The 18582-nt window shown below is 39.6% G+C and overlaps 2 protein-coding genes across 34 annotated transcripts in view; one reads left to right on the top strand and one right to left on the bottom strand.

Moving 5' to 3' along the window:
• Nucleotides 1-344: 344 nt before the first annotated feature.
• Nucleotides 345-11540, top strand: LOC109894426 (creatine kinase, testis isozyme). Of its 3 annotated transcripts, none has more exons than XM_020487900.2 (8): nucleotides 345-380; nucleotides 7864-8051; nucleotides 8186-8340; nucleotides 8482-8614; nucleotides 10130-10301; nucleotides 10603-10726; nucleotides 10887-11076; nucleotides 11243-11540. In XM_020487900.2, exons 1-8 carry the CDS (start codon nucleotides 370-372, stop codon nucleotides 11419-11421), a joined length of 1152 nt encoding a protein of 383 aa, XP_020343489.2. In that variant the 5' UTR covers nucleotides 345-369; the 3' UTR covers nucleotides 11422-11540. The 3 variants fall into 3 exon arrangements, with proteins under 3 accessions (XP_020343489.2, XP_020343490.1, XP_031684753.1); XM_020487901.2 differs by lacking the exons at nucleotides 345-380; nucleotides 7864-8051 and adding exons at nucleotides 5575-5700; nucleotides 6339-6540; XM_031828893.1 differs by lacking the exon at nucleotides 345-380 and adding an exon at nucleotides 6545-6642.
• A 68-nt stretch (nucleotides 11541-11608) lies between these two features.
• The window catches only part of LOC109893916 (MAP/microtubule affinity-regulating kinase 3), a 33879-nt gene continuing 26905 nt past the window's right edge, over nucleotides 11609-18582 (bottom strand). For 13 of the 31 annotated variants that reach the window (XM_031828874.1, XM_031828870.1, XM_031828875.1 and 10 more), the window contains 2 exons: nucleotides 12755-12799; nucleotides 11609-12366 (listed from right to left, as the gene is read on the bottom strand). In XM_031828874.1, coding sequence (XP_031684734.1) covers nucleotides 12021-12366; nucleotides 12755-12799 — 391 coding nt within the window. In that variant the 3' untranslated portion in view covers nucleotides 11609-12020. Of the gene's footprint in view, nucleotides 12367-12754; nucleotides 12800-13282; nucleotides 14504-18582 lie in introns of those variants that run through there. The other 18 variants (XM_031828883.1, XM_020487120.2, XM_031828880.1 and 15 more) reach the window with 4 other exon arrangements.

The raw sequence follows: 18582 nt of genomic DNA, 5'->3' as shown, positions 1-18582 counted from the left end.
TCCAGATGTTATCACCACAAAGACTATCAAAAAGAGTGGAAACTATAGTGAACATTTCCCCCATGACAAACATAACACTATTCACAAATGCATAAACATACAAGCTTGTACAATGTATTGGGCGACATAGCGGTGTTAAGCTAAACATCAGTTCTGTCTCCTGTAGTTAGGTGGTCTGGACATCAAAATCCCTCCAAAATGAGTTTGTTTATTTTCATACTCAGAACAGTTGCACGTGCGAGTTGTATATTTTGTTTTAAAAACAAGTATAATTTAAATCTAAACGACCGTTGTTTATTTTCGAATTGGAACAGTGGAGAAACTTTACTTCAGTTATTTGACTGCCTCCACCTAAGAACAGCCACAACCATGGAGAAAATGTAAGTGAAAAACAGTTTGTTCATATTAAAATGACATACCTAGCTAAGACATTTTAGTAAATTAACAAATCTAGTTAAATGCAATTTAGCAACCTTTCATCGTTAGCTAGCTTGGTTCGACAACAAATGTAATATTGCTTTTCCAAGTACACTATTCGGCAACTTCACTGTGCAAAACTTCTCAATGTTATGGGGGGAGCAATCAAGACGCCATTCATTAGTTAGCTAGCTAGATAACATTAGCTAAAGTCAGGCAATGAACAGTCACGGCAACGAACGTGTTAGCAAACTTTGAACCGCCATAAACGTAGCTACTTGGAACTAACTCTAGTAACGTTACTGTATAAAAGCGAAGTAAAGATCATATTCGAAGTGATTTATATGTCGAAAGGTTAATGATTCAGCCTTGTTAGCTAATTTATTTGCTGTTCACATGCTCTTGCCGATCGCACATGTGGATTTGTTAGATACCACTGAGACTGACCAGACGAGACTTCGGTTCATTCGCAGTAATCCACTGAATCGTGCAATGAATGAGGCAGTTCAGGTGGTATATAAATCTGCGAAAAGGCGCACACGCGGTGCTTTTTAAATGCTCTTCAACAGCTGAGCTGTGCAGGCTCAAGTTCATGACGTTTAGGATTTCGTAAAAAGGCAGAACAAGCAATTTAGTGAATCATAATTTACTTTCAGCCTTTTTCACATGACAGCCATATATTTGTTAATGAATCTCTAGGAATTGCAAACAGTTTGAGCAAATAATAGTTAGTTAGGTCTATTTACATGCTCCAAAGAAGGTCAGTTCATAGCTTTTGGGACAACATCTGTGTATTGAGTGGACTGACACCACTCAGGGAGTCCAACCAACACACTGACTCTCGATGTTGTGTCCCAAAGCTAGTCAGTTCATATAATTTTACATGGGATAAAAACAGAGAATCATTGAGGCCACTAGGGGGAAAAAATGCAGTTTTAGCAGGGGCAGCGCCAGGGCCAGATTAAGAAAGCATTAAACAGATATATTACATTTGCATAAGTATTCAGACCCTTTACTCAGTACTTTGTTGAAGCACCTTTGGCAGCGATTACAGCATTGAGTCTTCATGGGTATGACGCTACAAGCTTGGCACACCCGTATTTGGGGATTTTCTCCCATTCTTCACTGCAGATCCTCAAGCTCTGTCAGGTTGGATGGGGAGCGTCACTGCACAGCTATTTTCAGGTCTCTCCAGAGATGTTCGATCGATCGGGTTCAAGTCCGGACTCTGGCTGGGCCACTCAAGGACATTCAGAGACTTGTCCCGAAGCCACTCCTGCGTTGTCTTGGCAGTGTGCTTAAGGTCGTTCTCCTGTTGGAAGGTCCTGAGCGCTCTGGTGCAGGTTTTCATCAAGGATCTCTCTGTACTTCGCTCTGTTAATCATTTCCTCAATCCTGACTAGTCTCCCAGTCCCTGCCTCTGAAAAACATCCCCACAGCATGATGCTGCTACCATCATGCTTCACCGTAGGGATGGTGCCAGGTTTCCTCCAGATGTGACGCTTGGCAAACTCCAAGCAGGCTGTCAAGTGGCTTCCGTCTGGCCACTCTACCATAAAAGCCTGATTGGTAGAGTGCTGCAGAGATGGTTGTCCTTCTGGAAGGTTCTCGATGGTCAGAGTGACCATCAGGTTCTTGATCACCTCCCTGACCAAGGCCTTTCTCCCCTGACTGCTCAGTTTGGCCGGGCAGCTAGCACAAGTAAGTGTCTTGGTGGTTTGAAACTTCTTCCATTTAAGAATGATGGAGGCCACTATGTTCTTGGGGACCTTCAATGCTGCAGAAATGTTTTGGTACCCTTCCCCAGATCTGTGCCTCAACACAATCCTGTCTTGGCGCTCTACAGACAATTCCTTTGACCTCATGGCTTGGTTTTTGCTCTGACATGCACTGTCAACTGTGGGACCTTATATAGACAGGTGTGTGCCTTTCCAAATCATGTCGAATCAATTCAATTTACCACAGGTGGACTCCAATCAAGTTGTAGAAACATCTTAAGGATGATCAATGGAAACAGGATGCACCTGAGCTCGATTTCAAGTCTCATAACAAAGGGTCTGAATACTTATGTAAATAAGGTATCTGTTTTTTTTGTTTCAATACATTTCAAAAAAATTCTAAAGCTTGTTTTTGCTGTGTCATTATGGGGTATTGTGTGTAGATTGCTGAGGATTTAAACATTTAAATCTATTTTAGATTAAGACTGTAACGTAACAAAATATGGGAAAAGTCAAGGGGTCTGAATACTTTCCGAATGCACTGTATATTATTATGCAGTAAAAACTTTTTTTTCTTCAATAATCAGTTACCCAATCAAGGCAGGGCCAGTTACCCAATCATGGCAGGCCTCCTCCCCCCCCATCTGAAGATTAGCAGAGCGGCAGCAGCAGGCTGTCTAAGCTCATTGTGAGCGGCCTCCTGAATCTTCCTGTGGTTGGCAGTTGCTGTAAAAAAATATATACACATTACATATAATATATACTGTAATAATAATATATATATACACATATATACACACACATATATATTACATATAATATATACTGTATATAATATATATATACACATATATATATACACATATATATATACATACACATATATATATATATATATATGCAAATATATACACACATATATATATTACATATAATATAATGTATATATTATATATATACACATATATACATATATATATTTATAGTACATATAATATATATATATTACATATAATATATACTATATATAATATATACACACCCACACATATATATATATATATACATACATACACATATATACATATATATATATATACAAATATATATACACACATATATATATATTACATATAATATATACTGTATATATAATATACATACACATATATATATATATATATATACACACACATATATATACACATATTTACACATATATTTCATATAATATATATACACATATATATACACACATATATACACATATATATATTTCTGTATATACATACATAGTACTGTATACATTTCCTTTATTTTATTTTAGCTGCCTCTTGGGCCCTTCAGCCCCGGTAAGTCCCTGCATTAACCTGGCCTTGGGCAGTGCCATTGAGAGCTTCCACCATGCTTATTAATTTCAAAGTAGTCAACTGGGTGAGGATTCATATGGGTTGTAACCTCAATGGCACTGCCCATGCTGTCACAGACGCTCTCATGCCATAGATATGAAGATAAGCACTCTATTTTAAAAAATCACATTTTTACATTGTTATATCATATGTATAACCGTAAAAGGTCCAATGCAGCCATTTTTTTAATCTCAATATTAAATAATTTCTGGATAACAATGGTCAAAAAGAAGAAGAAAACATTTCTTCTTAGCAAAGAGCAATTCCTCAAGCAAGAATTTCACTAGGACTGTCTGGGAGTGGTCTGAGTGGGGAGGGGCTAGCTGTTACTGGCAGAGAGGTTTGGAACTCTCTTTCTTATTGGTCCCTTAACTCATTTACCGCCTGGTGATGTCATCTCACCAAAAACAGGCTGAAATTTCAGGTGGTCGTTTCAAACAGCTCTTACACTAAAAGGGCATTATCATAATTTTCACACTTTCACATTATCCCAACCTCATAGTATGGAAATATATATTTAAACAGAGGTAAATCACAATTTTGACTGCACTGGGCCTTTAAACCTCTTAGATGTAAAGTACCTGGTTTTGGGGACCTGCGTGGTCCAGGTACCGGTTCCGACGGACATTTTTAGCTTATAAATCATTATGTGGACACCATAGATTGAGCAGTAGCCCTGATTCTCATGGACACATGTCTCTTCTGCCTGTATGAAGCAAGATGTGAAATCTGACACCACTTGAAGCTGGGATGTCCCTCCTACAATTTAATTAACTCTTCCGACTGTCCATCAACTCCTGGCTGAACCCTAGGTCACAGCCACTAACAATGCATATGTCTGGAATCCTTACATCGTAATGATATGTTCACAGCGATGGGGGCAGATGTTTTGATCAAGAGAGACCTTCAGAAGATATGCACATTTTCTCTAACAGTAAATAGACTAATGTATTTTACAGTTATAAGGAAGGTTAAATCTTATAGTTAGTCATTTTAGAAATTGATTATACTATATTTAGACTAAATATAATTCATTTAAAGTCTTATTCATACAGTTTTGTTGAATAGGAAATACATCATATAAAATATTTCATATTTTTATCATATTTGTACTGTGTACCTGAGTTTGTGTCCTCAAAAGTGACTACACCTCAGCAAAGTATAAAAAAAATGTCAACCTTTCTTGGAGTATGCATATTACTTTTTGGAATGAACTAGATTACATTTTCGATTACATGTAGTTACATATAAAAGGTTTCAAGAGAAAAGTGTGAAGGCGAAGGTAAGGGAACATCTAAAAACTGCAATCCGGTATAGTACCAGTAGGTATTAGATGGAGCTTCCTGGCCCCACCCACCTGTGGGTAAAACAATCTGTGGTTACCTAGGTAACTAAATTGCCTCACAGCAAAAACTTTCAAATGCAGTTTTCTTTTTGTTTGCTTGTTTTAACCAATTATAAACTACATTCAAGAAAAGTACATGTCTAAATATGACTTTTCAACATTGCTTGCTCCCTAGAATTCTCACTACTTAGAAAAACGTAATACTGTAGGGCTTCTCTCATGCCCTTTTCTTGACAATGCTAGCAGCCATGTGAGTGAGTGCTAGCTAGTTACCAACCTGACTATAAAGCTACAAGTAGTGAGGAGTTACAAACGGACTAAACTAAACAAGTTAAATGTCTTACCTGTGATTAAACGTTTTCAACATGCATAGCTAGCTATGTGTAGCCTACTTGGACACCTGATCCCAACATTTCCCAGTCTTCCACACAGAATAGCCTGTACATTGAATAACACAGCAGCATTTCGGAATGTTTTGTTATTTATGTATAACTATACATATACTACTAAGTTGCCTGTTTTAAATTGGGGGTCAATTGGAAAGAACGTTTGTTTTGTGGGCGCAGTCGAGGGGGATTCCTTATTTTTTACATTAATATCAACTCGGAGTATAGCCTAGTGTTCGACCAATAGAATGAATGGAATACAAACACTGACCAATGGGAGCCGAGTTCGCCTACTATAAAGAACCATCTCCAAGACCATTTTCCTCTACTGGAGAACCAAATAACGTTGGTGATTGCGCGTCACGGTCGGAAAAATAGGGATCTTTGTGTCTTCCCCTAGTAGTAGTGACCAGCCACGGCAGCAGGTAGGACCCCTATTTCTACTCACTCGAGGATGATCAGAATGGCATCAGTCGTTTTAACCCCAAATCAGCACATTAGTGACTCATTAGCAAATACTTTTTTACGTTTTTAGCAGAGGCTAGATTTAAAAGGATATCATTCATATATTTAACATATTTCGGGGAAATATCGATAATAGACAACGCAAAAAAGTAATCTGTAGCCGTGATCGAGCAGGAGACCTCGTTATGTTGATGATCTTGCTCTAGTCTAGTGTGCCGCACCTGTTATTATATCGCATAGCCTACCCTACTTTATTGTTCTGAACGACTTGGACTTAACAAGCAAAATACCACTCGAGACTAGAGCTCTGTGAAATAGTTACTTGGCTTGGAATGACACTGCTGCGCAATCATTAGCATTTGACTTGCATTCCATCACTCCGCCTCTAGAGTAAAGGGATCTTTTTTATTTCAGTAACTTTGTCGATATTTTCCTCTAGCCTATATAATCGTGACTGTCTTTCGGTGCATTCGCTTACTACACAATGCGCATATTGATCCATGCAGTCGCATAATAAAAACCAACTATTTGACAGTTATGTTGTACTATTTTCAAGCTCACATTCACCCGTTTTCCCTCCACTCCGTGTTGCGTCCAGGGATCAGCCATGCCTTTCGGAAACACCCACAACGTGCTAAAGCTGAAGTATGCTTCTAGTGAGGAGTACCCAGATCTCAGCCAGCACAACAATCATATGGCCAAGATCTTGACCCCTGCCATCTACGAGCGTCTAAGGAGCAAACAAACGCCCAGTGGATTTACATTGGATGATGTCATTCAAACCGGGATTGATAACCCAGGTAAAGACCCATGCAGCGTTCAACCATCAAGCCATGTGTTCTGCCTCTTCAAAGTGCGTTTAGTGAGGGCGTCCAGTGCAGAGATGTTCACAAGTCTTTGAGGTAAAGGTCAAGCCATTGCCAACAGGGACTTTCTGCCTGCTGTGGGTTATCAACTCAAATCAAATATATTTGTCACATACACATGGTTAGCAGATGTTAATGCGAGTGTAGCGAAATGCTTGTTCTTCTAGTTCCGACAATGCAGTAATAACCAACGAGTAATCTAACCTAACAATTCCAAAACTACTACCTTATACACACAAGTGTAAAGGGATAAAGAATATGTACATAAAGATATGAATGAGTGATGGTACAGAACGGCATAGGTCTATAAACCTTGTAAATAATTCCCTACATTATTTTTGTGGACAATTAAATACATTTAAAGTTAGTTGCCAAACACTGTCATAATTATATAATTTACAGCATATTTAAATGACATGATTTAACATACACGCTAGTTACTTGCTTGTTTTAACAAGCTTTACTTAAGATTAATGTTTGCTTGTTCCTGTCGTTTAACTACATAGCAATAGCATACACAATGTCCGCTCAATCAAAAGGACAAAGTGCAAATATGAGTAACTACTATTCTCCCATTGAAATAGATACGTCCTTGTCTACATTTTTTTTGTGGCACGCAGATGTTCTAGAACACTTTTTAGCCCTCTGTATCAAACTACTTTCTGTTACAATGCCGCCTGTTCCATGTTATCTGACAGAAAACAAACTTATCCCAGTACTGACTTTCATTGTTCACGAGTCTCATCTAGAGGTCAAGTCTCAAGTCAATTGATCATGAGTCTAAGTCAAGTCGCAAGTCTCTTTTTCTTTGTGACTCGAGTCTGACTCACTCGAGTTTCCATCTTTGATCCAGTATCACACTCTAGGGAGGCGCTCATACACTTTTGTTCTGCACAGTGACCTTGTTGATGGATTATAAAACTGAGTCTGTAATCAATAGAGCGAAGGATGCGTGTATTCCATTGGCCTGCATCCATACCAAATGCCCAAAGCACAATGGTTCAATGATTCGTTTCAGGTAGCCTTTCAAATTCTGCTGGGAATAATGCTTGTTGGTCTAGCATACCATAATAATGTATCAATACAGACACTATCATCTATTGTCACTGCAATAAGTGACAATCTGGTGACTCCATATGAACTAAAATGGTATAGTCCAAACCTTTTTGAGGGGAACTGAGGTGCTGAGTAGATAGTCCAAATGCATTTAAGCATAGCAGGTGGCTTACCCTGTAGAATGTGTGTGTTATTGTTCAGCAATGATAAAATGGCTAAACTGACCATCAAGAGGCTGTCACCTGAGGAGGAGTTCCCTGACCTAAGCCAGCACAACAACCACATGGCCAAGGTCTTAACCCAGGACATGTACACCAAACTCCGAGACCGTGCTACCCCCAACGGCTTCACCATAGATGGTGTCATTCAGACGGGGATTGATAATCCTGGTAAAACGAACCCATCCTGAGTCTGACTCCGCCTTTGGAGTTTGATGAAATGCTATCTTTTATTTATTGAGGTTGTTAATGTTTGTCATGCTCTACAATTTGTCTCCTAATTGACTCCCCTGTTTTTACCCCAGGCCATCCCTTCATCATGACTGTGGGATGTGTGGCTGGAGATGAGGAGACGTACGAGGTCTTCAAGGAGCTGCTGGATCCCATCATTGAGGACAGACATGGAGGATACAAGCCTACAGACAAGCACAAGACTGACCTCAACGCAGACAACCTGAAGGTACTGCCCTCTAAATGGGTACCTGGTTGACTGTGGTATAAGGCAAATGTTCAACTAGGTACCCTGCAGGAAACTAGACCAGTGTTGTCAGGTTACAGGTAACTGTAGGATAACTTTGTTTTCCTTTTCCTTTTTTTTCAGGGTGGAGATGACCTAGACCCCAACTATGTCATTAGCTCCCGTGTCCGAACAGGCAGGAGCATCCGTGGGTTCTGCCTGCCCCCACACTGCAGCCGTGGAGAGCGAAGGGGTGTTGAGAAAATGTCAGTCGAAGGTACTTACCTCAACCCACCCAAAAGTCTATCAAGATGTCCTGAACATATTATCTAAATGTTTTTACCCAATAAATTGCGAAGATGGGTAGTGTAGAAACAATGTCTTGAGGGGTTGGGATGGTGTGTTTAATGCATGGTAGAATTGTAGACAGATGAACTAGAATTGTGTTTGAACTGTGGGGTGGAGCGGTGCAGAGATTTGCAATCCAGTACTGCAGTAGGGTCTGGGGCTCTGAGTGGATGCCAGCCTAGAATGATGCCAGTTCCCTCTTGCAACATTACTGTGTGGAGGGTCCCCTCTAGTGGTGAACTATGTGAATTTGTCTGTTACTGACAAAAGATGACTTCAGACCAAGGGTAATCATTGACCAGGAGTATTAAAAAAACATATTTGTAAACTTATCTATTTTTCTACAGAGGTAGTGCAGGGGATCTGTGAAAAAATATTAATGTATAAAAAAAAGTGGGACTATTCAATGTTTTTATGACTTTTACTAGCAACAAGACTAGACCCATTTTGAATTACATACCTACAATGGAAAAGAGGTAAGTCATCTCTCTAATAACTTTATTTCTCAACTCCTAATAGTGCAAATTGCATTCAATGGAGTATCTGACATAGGCTTTGACTGGTAATCACAGGTGCTTTTTTTTCATGGCAAGTGATGCTGACTGCTGGTAAGCGTTCTTGAATTGGAAATCATTTTGCACATGGCAAACCTTTGTTTAAACAGTTGCAAATAGCGACCGTGTTTGGTGTAGAGCTGGCACAATTATGGTATTGTCTTAATATATACATTTTAGGAGAAGGGGGGGGGGGGGTTCCAACTTTATATACAAGTGTGGATATATAGTTGACCTAATTAATTTCCAAAAGTTCTAATTTGTCAGACATTGGTTTTTGAGAAAGGAGTGTCACCAAAGCTGCGTTGTATGAATTGGGTAAACTTACGTTGTATTTGAAAGGGGGATACCTAATCAGTTGTAATACTGAAATGTGTCTTCTGCATTTATGTGTCTAAATGATGCTTACAAGCTCAAAACACTTAAACAAAAATGACAATTATTACTATCTATGGTCATTTGCATGACAATTGTTACCCAAATGTCAGTTGTCACAGCCCTAGTTGGAGTTACCTTTTTAGCTGTTAGTTGACACTTCTTCCAATTATAATGTGGGGATGTCAAAATAATAACACTATCTACCAAACCCATTCAATTTAAAATGTTGATTTATACTTGTCCTTTCCATTATTATTCACCGGATGACAAGGCGTGGGGGGAAACACATTTTGTTAACATGATCTGGGTCCCTGGACAAGGAAACGTTGCCGACCTCTGCTTTAGACTGCAGATCACTGTCTGGACATACTTATAGACATTGAATTGATCCTTCCTTCCTTGAGATCATTTCTGGTTGTAACACAACCAGATTGAAAGCCATGTAATGAAGACTGCACATTTGCTCATACAGAGCCAATGTATCTAACATATCTGATTTTGTTCCTCTGCAGCTCTGGACTCCCTGTCCGGTGACCTGAAGGGGAAGTACTATGCCCTGAAGAACATGACAGATGCTGAGCAGCAGCAGCTAATTGATGACCACTTTCTGTTTGACAAGCCTGTGTCTCCTCTGCTGCTGGCCTCTGGCATGGCCCGGGACTGGCCTGATGGCAGGGGTATCTGGTGAGAGGACAGGGTTTTTCATTCTCACACTTCTAGGTTTCCTCAAAGGTATTAGAATTTGGTTTTGTTCTAACTCACCAGTCTCTTACTTTCTCAATTCTCCAACCTTACTTTATTCAAGTAAATGACTGCTGGAAGGGAATGGTAAATTCTCAAATGCCCTCTAACTAGATGTACCTTAATCTCTGCTAAGACAGAGGGTAAAAGCTCATAATAAGTTTATACGCTGGTGGTGGCATAAGCCATTGTCCATGACCTTGTAAGAGGACCATATAACATCTATTTATTCTAATCGGTCAAGGCACAATGATACCAAGACCTTTCTGGTCTGGGTCAATGAGGAGGACCACCTGCGTGTCATCTCCATGCAGAAGGGTGGCAACATGAAGGAGGTGTTCAACCGTTTCTGCACTGGCCTCACAAAGGTGAGTGAATATCTGAGGAATACCTTCAAGGTTTTGAGAATTTAAATAAGGATAATTTGCTGTTGCCATATTAAAAATGCTCTGTGTAAAAACATGCTGGCAATGATCAATCAATGGTGTTTGTATTACTTTCCTTAAAATTTGACTCTCTTTTCCTCAGATTGAAACCCTGTTTAAAGATAAGGGCACTTCATTCATGTGGAATGAGCACTTGGGCTACGTTCTCACCTGCCCATCCAACCTGGGCACAGGGCTACGTGCTGGAGTCCACGTCAAGATTCCCAACATGAGCAAGCATGCCAAATTTGAGGAAGTGCTCAAGAGGCTAAGGCTCCAGAAACGTGGAACCGGTAAAACATTTATCCATCACAGAACCAGATATCTACTTTTGTTTGTTCGCTGTTGCTCAGGGTAACTTACAAGCACATTAAGGTGGTAGTTCTAGCGTGAAAGCTGTAATTTCTCGAAGGAGTATTGTAGCTGTTAAGTCCATCTTCTGACGTTGTCTCATTCCAGGTGGGGTGGACACCGCAGCTGTGGGTGGCACCTTCGACATCTCCAACGCAGACCGCCTGGGCTTCTCTGAGGTGGAGCTGGTGCAAATGGTTGTGGACGGTGTCAAGCTGCTGGTTGAGATGGAGAAGAAGCTGGAGAAGGGACAGTCTATTGATGACCTCATGCCTGCCCAGAAGTGACACTCTTGATTGCCTCCCCCTTGTCATCTGAATGTGACATCCTGGAATACACTCTGTAATAAACAGCACTTACACTCTCATTGAAAGAGGACATCTGAAAATAAAAACTGTTTCTTCCATGTTTGATTCTATTTCTTTCCCCATTTGTGATGTTGCACATCCTCATTTAGAACTAAAATATACTGAGTCAAGTTGACAATTTTATTGACATGGGTGTTCTTACCTAATGAACATTTACATAAATTCCACCTAAAATCAAACAATATATAAATCAAACTAAGTATAACAATGTGTAGCTGTCTTGAAAGTAAGCTACATTATTTACACTGAAAACAAGGGTAACTTTAATGAAATAAATAAAGACAAAGCTTTGTCCATTTTCACAGCATGACCAACTATATTCAATTTGTTATGATGGTCTAACATGACTAGAATATATACTGTAGCTATTAGTAATTCAGTGATTATTGTATAGCGGAATGCTTTTGGCATTTTATCATTCAATACATACTGTATTTTGTGGAGGAAAAAAAAAATGGAAACTGCTACTTTAATCATTGTACAGCTTAAATACTTTCCAGACAGTTTTACCCTTTCGTTCATAGCTTTAACTCGTTGGCGACTTTGGATGCAATGTTTTTAAAAGTGATGGATGAGCCTGATATCCTCTTGAATCTCACGCCATTGAGGGAGAGGCGGGGCAGCTTGCACACCTCCATCTCCCATTGGACAAGGTTCTCAGCATGTCCATCACCATGGACACAGAGCAGCAGGAAACACTCTTGCTGTTCATAATCGCAGTTGTTGGCGTTGAGCACCTTGCGTATCTCTTCCATGATGTCGCAAGGCTCCATGGAGCTGGTGGTCTTCATACTCCAAGTGAATCTGAGGGAGCGGGGTTTACCGTCTTTACTTTCCCCTTTCTGATCCCCAGGTACATTGCGACTGATAAGAGGGAGAAAGAGAAGTTTAATTATCTAAAGCTCTGCATTTTCCCCTAGGTTTAGTCATTGTCATATCTGTTTATGGCTCGGTATCATGAATAGACAAACTAATGCAAGGTGTTGATCAAATTAGCAAAGCATACAGTAAACAGATGGTCATGCAGCACACTAGGAGGAGCACACCACTCAATGAGGAAACCACAAAATAACCACACCCTTCATCACATACAGAGACCACTTCCATGGGGAAAAGGTGAGGGAGAAGGACCTATGGATAGACAGATGGGACTACTGGTTGACTGACAGAATGGAGAACAGAGCTGGGAGTGAAATATCAAGCCTGTCGTCACAGAAATATCAGGTTGCGAAAGCAACAACATACACCTCACCTTGAGCCCTCAAATCTCCCGTTTCTCTCAAACTCGGTTGAGACTCTGACAGTTGTAGAGGAAGCAGAGCAAGATTAGGAAAAAGAGAAAAAAACACATGTGGACTTCCAAAGAGAGTATTTTGTCATTTCAAGGATGAGAGATATATAACATACAGTGAGCTCCAAAAGTATTGGGATATTTGTTGTTTTGGCTCTATACTCCAGCACTTTGGATTTGAAATGACACAATGACTAATTTGAAGGTATTTTCATCCATATCGGGTGAACCGTTTAGTAATTACAGCACGTTTTGTACATAGTCCTCCCCACCCCATTATCGGGGACTAGAAGTATTGGAACAAATTCACTTATTTATATTAAAGTAGTAAATAGTTCATTGTTCCCAAATTCACAACACGCAAAGCTCGACTCTATACATTTGTTGGATGCATTTGGTGTTTGTTTTGGTTGTGTTTCAGATGATTTTGTACCCAATAGAAATGAATTGTAAATAATGTATTGTGTGTCATTTTGGAGTCACTTTTATTGTAAATAAGAATATGTTTTTAAACACTTCTACATTCATGTGGATTCATTATTATTCACAATTAATTTAGGATTATCCGTAATCATGGTAGCATCCACATTGGTGTAGAAGTATTTAGAAACAAGAAAGCCACCACCAAATAACTATAACCTCAATATGGAAGTATTGACATGAACCCTGTGCAGAATCAATGGGAAAAGAGACTTTGAACTGGTCACACTGATCAGTCTCGCCGGTGTTCAAACTAACAAAGAGTGCTTCAACAGACCACATAGAGCAAGGGGATACAGGAATGGAAATGTGTTGAGTGACGGTATGACAGCTTGGATACGTTTCTTGACATGACGAGATTCACCCAAACAAGACAAAAACAAAACCATACAGTGGAACTATAGTCCACACACCCACACGTCTAATACACACATTGTGTATTAGGGTCAGTGCATGCAGACTGGGGTTGTTGTGGGAGCTCTCATGCAGTCTATTCTCGAGGTTGACAGACAGCAGGACAGAGGTCCTCTAGACATCCTCTAACATGTCCCATGTTTCTTCCCTCTATGTGACACTGGTTATATTTAGAGGAGAGGGGGTTGGCTTGAAAGACAATTAGGCAAGCAGTTACAGGGCCATTGTCGGACTGCATACCATGTCCACAGACCCTAATGAGTTTTGTGCTGCAGACATGCAGACTAGCTCTGAAATGAGTCTACAGGAGGGTAGAGAAAGTTTGATTCCTGTTTAGTTAGTGGGCAAGAACGAAGCCTCTAGCCAGTGGGATGAGGGACAAGAGAAGTACTGAGACTGTATCTGGGGCTGGGAGTGTCACATACACATTCTAGAGAGAAGGGAATGTGACCATGTAACCATGTTGTATATGAGTTTGTTCTCTCCACACAGAACTCTGACATACAAAGTTGAGCCTAACTCTTGTGGGGACATAAGGGTTGAAATGATCCCTTACTTTAGGTCTCCATCTGCGACTTCCTATAACGTTCTATATCTTCCGCTCTTGAAAAGCGTGTATTTTTTACGGATACATGAAAAGAGAGTAAGAAAAAATGACATGATCACAGGCCGATAATGCCAGGATGACGAGGAAGGGGAAAAGAGAAGAGGAGAGATGAGTGGACAGAAGACTTACTAAGAGTCTTTGCTCCCTGGGAAGAAGGGATGGCAGGCCCTGATTTGGCCGTCTGCCGTTTGGCCGGGTCAATACTGACCCTGAGGGGAGGAAGAGCAATGAAAGGTCCAAGGTTAAAGGGCACAGAAAGGTCAGGGAGACATTGGCACACAGCAATACAAAAGTGAGGAGAAGTGTGAAGGGAGGGCAAAGCGCATTGCCTACTACTGAGACAAGAGATTCCCTGCTAAGACTTCCTTCCTTATACTTCAACCAATCGTTTCTAAGATGCTGTTACTCTGTGCAGAAATAAGAATCACTCGACAGAGAAATGAAATGAGTGACAAGGACATGGTGAAGGAAGAAAGATGGGAGGGTTGCAAATGTGACAGAACTTCCTGAGATGTAGAACTCCTGGTCGCCACTTGATCTCAGTGTGCCACTAAAGGCCTTTTCACACTGCATTGTTCTTAGCCCCAGGCTAAGGCTGGCCCTGGGCTATCTTATCCTGTGTTCACACAAGCATTTGTTCACCTAGGGATATTGGGCTAAGCTTCAGCCCTGGGCTAAGGATTCACACTTGTATTCCAAAGCCCTGGGCTAAAGGGGTCTACACAGAATATGCAAACAGAGCCGACGGAGTGTAACGCAGTGTGGAAATGTTGTTTTACATCACAAAAGGGGCAGTGCCACATGAAAATTGTAACACGCCATATCATTCCTTCCAAAACCGTGGGTGCAGTGGTGTGAAGTGCTTGACTTGGAATGAAATAGGTGCCGGTACTCATTTTGGGTACCAGTACGGTTTATATTTAGGTGCAGGAGCGCCACAATACTTTCAACCTAATATTTTACAAGAGGAACAGGAGCTCAAGCAGTAGAACATTTTAGGTGCCAGTCCTCAGCTCCAGTGAGCTCCTGCACAAATCAAGCACTGGTTGTGTAGGCAATGAAGCTTGCTTGGTTCCTTGATCTAGAGCCTATAGGTCCCTCAAACTCAACTCTACCTCGAAACCAGTTCCACTGCATTTTTTCATTGTTCCCCTCTAACCAGGGGCTGATTTAGACCTGTTACACCAGGTGTGTGCAATTAATTATCAGGTAGAACAGAAAACCAGCAAGCTCCGCACCTCGTAGGGTAAGAGTTGAGTACCCTTGCTATAGGCTATGCATCAAAGTAGATATTTTACATTAAGAAAATAATAATAATCTCAGTGGCTGTAAAAAATATATTTAAAAAATAATGTTTTTTAAACATTGGAGCCTTTTTAGAATCCCACCCAAAATGTATTTTGTTAAGATGTAATAACTAGGGACACCAGGCTACTGGTAAAAACCAGGGGTGTAAAGTACTTAAGTGAAAATACTTTAAAGTACTACTTAAGTAGTGTTTTGGGGTATCTGTACTTTACTATTTAGATTTGTGACTACTTTTACTTCACTACATTCCTAAAGACAACCATGTACTTTTTACTCCATATATTTTCCCTGACACCCAAAAGTACTTACATTTTGAATGCTTGGCAGGACATGAAATGTGTCCAATTCACACATGCTTTGTTTGTAAATTCTGTCTGAGTGCTGGAGTGTGCCCCTGGCTATCAGTAAAAAGTAGTGCTGTCTGGTTTGCTTAATATAAGGAATTGGAAATGATTTAGACTTTTATGTTTGATACTTAAGTATATTTTAGCAATTACATTTACTTTTGATAGTATGGTGTATTTAAAACCAAATACTTTTAGACTTTTACTCAAGTAGTATTTTACTGGGTGACTTTCATTTGAGTCATTTTCTATTAAGGGATTTTACTTTTACTGAATACTCAAGTATTACAATTGGGTACTTTTTCCAACACTGGTAAAAACAGCTGTGAGATATATGCTTTTTCTCCACAACCAAAACATGACATTCTATTTTAGTTGATATGGGATTGAATATATTCAAGCAGCATATCAAACTGGGATAATGTTCTAGGTCACATGGTCAAGTATAAGAATATTTGCCGGATATTTTAACTATAAATCTGATTATAAGGGAAGCTAAGAAAAACTAGCTCGCTTGCTATGTTTTTAGCTTCCAGCTTGCTACTACCAGCAAGGGAAGGAGACTCTTCCTTGTTTTCACTAAATAAAAAAATGAAAAAGATAATACATTGTCATCGCCCCCTTGTGAATACGAGTGGGACTGGCGAGGACCGGCGAGGATATTGTGTTACCAAAAGGTGTCCGCTACTCCAAAATCCCACATTGTAAATGAGAACTTGTTCTCAACTTGCCTACCTGGTTAAATAAAGGTGAAATTTAAAAAATGCACGCAGGTAGATCAACAGAGTGGAGCTTGTGGTAACCTTAACAGACAATCACAACATGCGAACAACAAACTCTCTGCTAAGTAAGACATTTATTAACACATTATGTCTTCTTGCTTCCAGCCTAGCATTTGATTTCCAACAGTGTTGGTTTGTAAACCTTGATGTCTGGCTGTCTGACCTCAAAAACAATGTTTCACTCATACAGATCCTATTAAATTACTAGAGGGGCTATATCATAAACCCTCAAAGTTCCATAATGGCACCAAAATGTCAGCCATCTTGGTCAGGGAGAAATCCAAAACCACTCATTTACTTACGCAGGAAAATAAAAGGCATGTGATGTATCAGAATTTAATGTAATGGAATAATTATAGTCAATTGAAAATATTGACATATAATTATAATCTGAGACATTTTCTGTATAAACAGCCTCTAAAACATATGTAAACAGACCATAAATGTCTCAGATTCTATTTTCTTGGAAAACTGTGAGTGCTATTATATGACAAAATATCAGTACTTGTTGCATTTACAACTTGTCCAAATCCTATCAACTGTTTGCGCCAGTGTATGGCTGTGGATGGAATGCATTGTTTGAATGTTTGCATATTGGCAGTTAATTAGAAACATTTATGGAATAATTATTCTAAAACTGTCTGCCTAGGTAGCTAACACACATACAGTGCAGATCAATTCTTCACATTCATTGTTTTACACAATATCTTATCACAACCCTGGCAAACCATGGTTGACCAACTCCCTTGACTAACATGGCTGACCTTTGGACCATCATAAGAAGGTTCATTCTAGTATTCTAAATTCTATTCTGTACTGTTGAAATGTGATCTTGCCCGGTACAGAGAATGCTGTGCATAGACGAGACACATTTTTCTGATCCAGGCAAAAATAATGCAACAAAATTATTATCATTGATCTAATTAAATGTCAATTGAAAAGCTATGAAAACAGTCGAAAGTTTGGACACACCTAATCATTCATGGGTTTTTCATTTTTACTATTTTCTACATCAAATAAACAATATATTTAGATTTGTTTTACACTTTTTTAGTTATAACATAATTCCATATGTGTTGTTTCATAGTTTGTCTTCACTATTAGTCTACAATGTAGAAAATAGTAAAAATAAAGAAAAACCCTGGAACGAGTAGATGTGTCCAAACCTTTGACTGGTACTGCATATATACAGTATATTATGGAATGCATTGACATTATGGACGGTATGTGGATAGAATATTTAGTATATCTGTAGAATATGTAGGATAGAATGGTATATACTATATTCAGCAAAGGTTGAATAGGATGCAATTGACCAGAATACAGTATAAACAGCGGCTTGCGAAAGTATTCACCCCCTTGGCATTTTTCCTATTTTGTTGCCTTACAACCTGGAATTAAAATGTATTTTTGTGGGGTTTGTATCATTTGATTTACACAACATGCCTACCACTTTGAAGATCCAAAATATTTTTCATTGTGAAACAAACAAGAAATAAGACAAAAAAACGGAAAACTTGAGTGTGCATAACTATTCACCCCCCCAAAGTCAATTATTTTGTAGAGGCACCTTTTGCTGCAAGCCCCTTGGGGTATGTCTCTATAAGCTTTGCACATCTAGCCACTGGGATTTTTGCCCATTCTTCAAGGTAAAACTGCTCCAGCTCCTTCAAGTTCGATGGGTTTCGCTGGTGAACAGCAATCTTTAAGTCATACCACAGATTCTCAATTGGATTGACTAGGCCTTTAAATGTTTCCCCTTAAACCACTCGAGTGTTGCTTTAGCAGTATGCTTAGGGTCATTGTCCTTCTGGAAGGTCAATCTCCGTCCCAGTCTCAAATCTCTGGAAGACT

This window comes from Oncorhynchus kisutch, linkage group LG7, assembly GCF_002021735.2.
Source record: "Oncorhynchus kisutch isolate 150728-3 linkage group LG7, Okis_V2, whole genome shotgun sequence".
NCBI lineage: Eukaryota > Metazoa > Chordata > Actinopteri > Salmoniformes > Salmonidae > Oncorhynchus > Oncorhynchus kisutch.
Note: the sequence above shows the minus strand (reverse complement) of the source record. Positions and strands in the feature narration are given on the sequence as shown.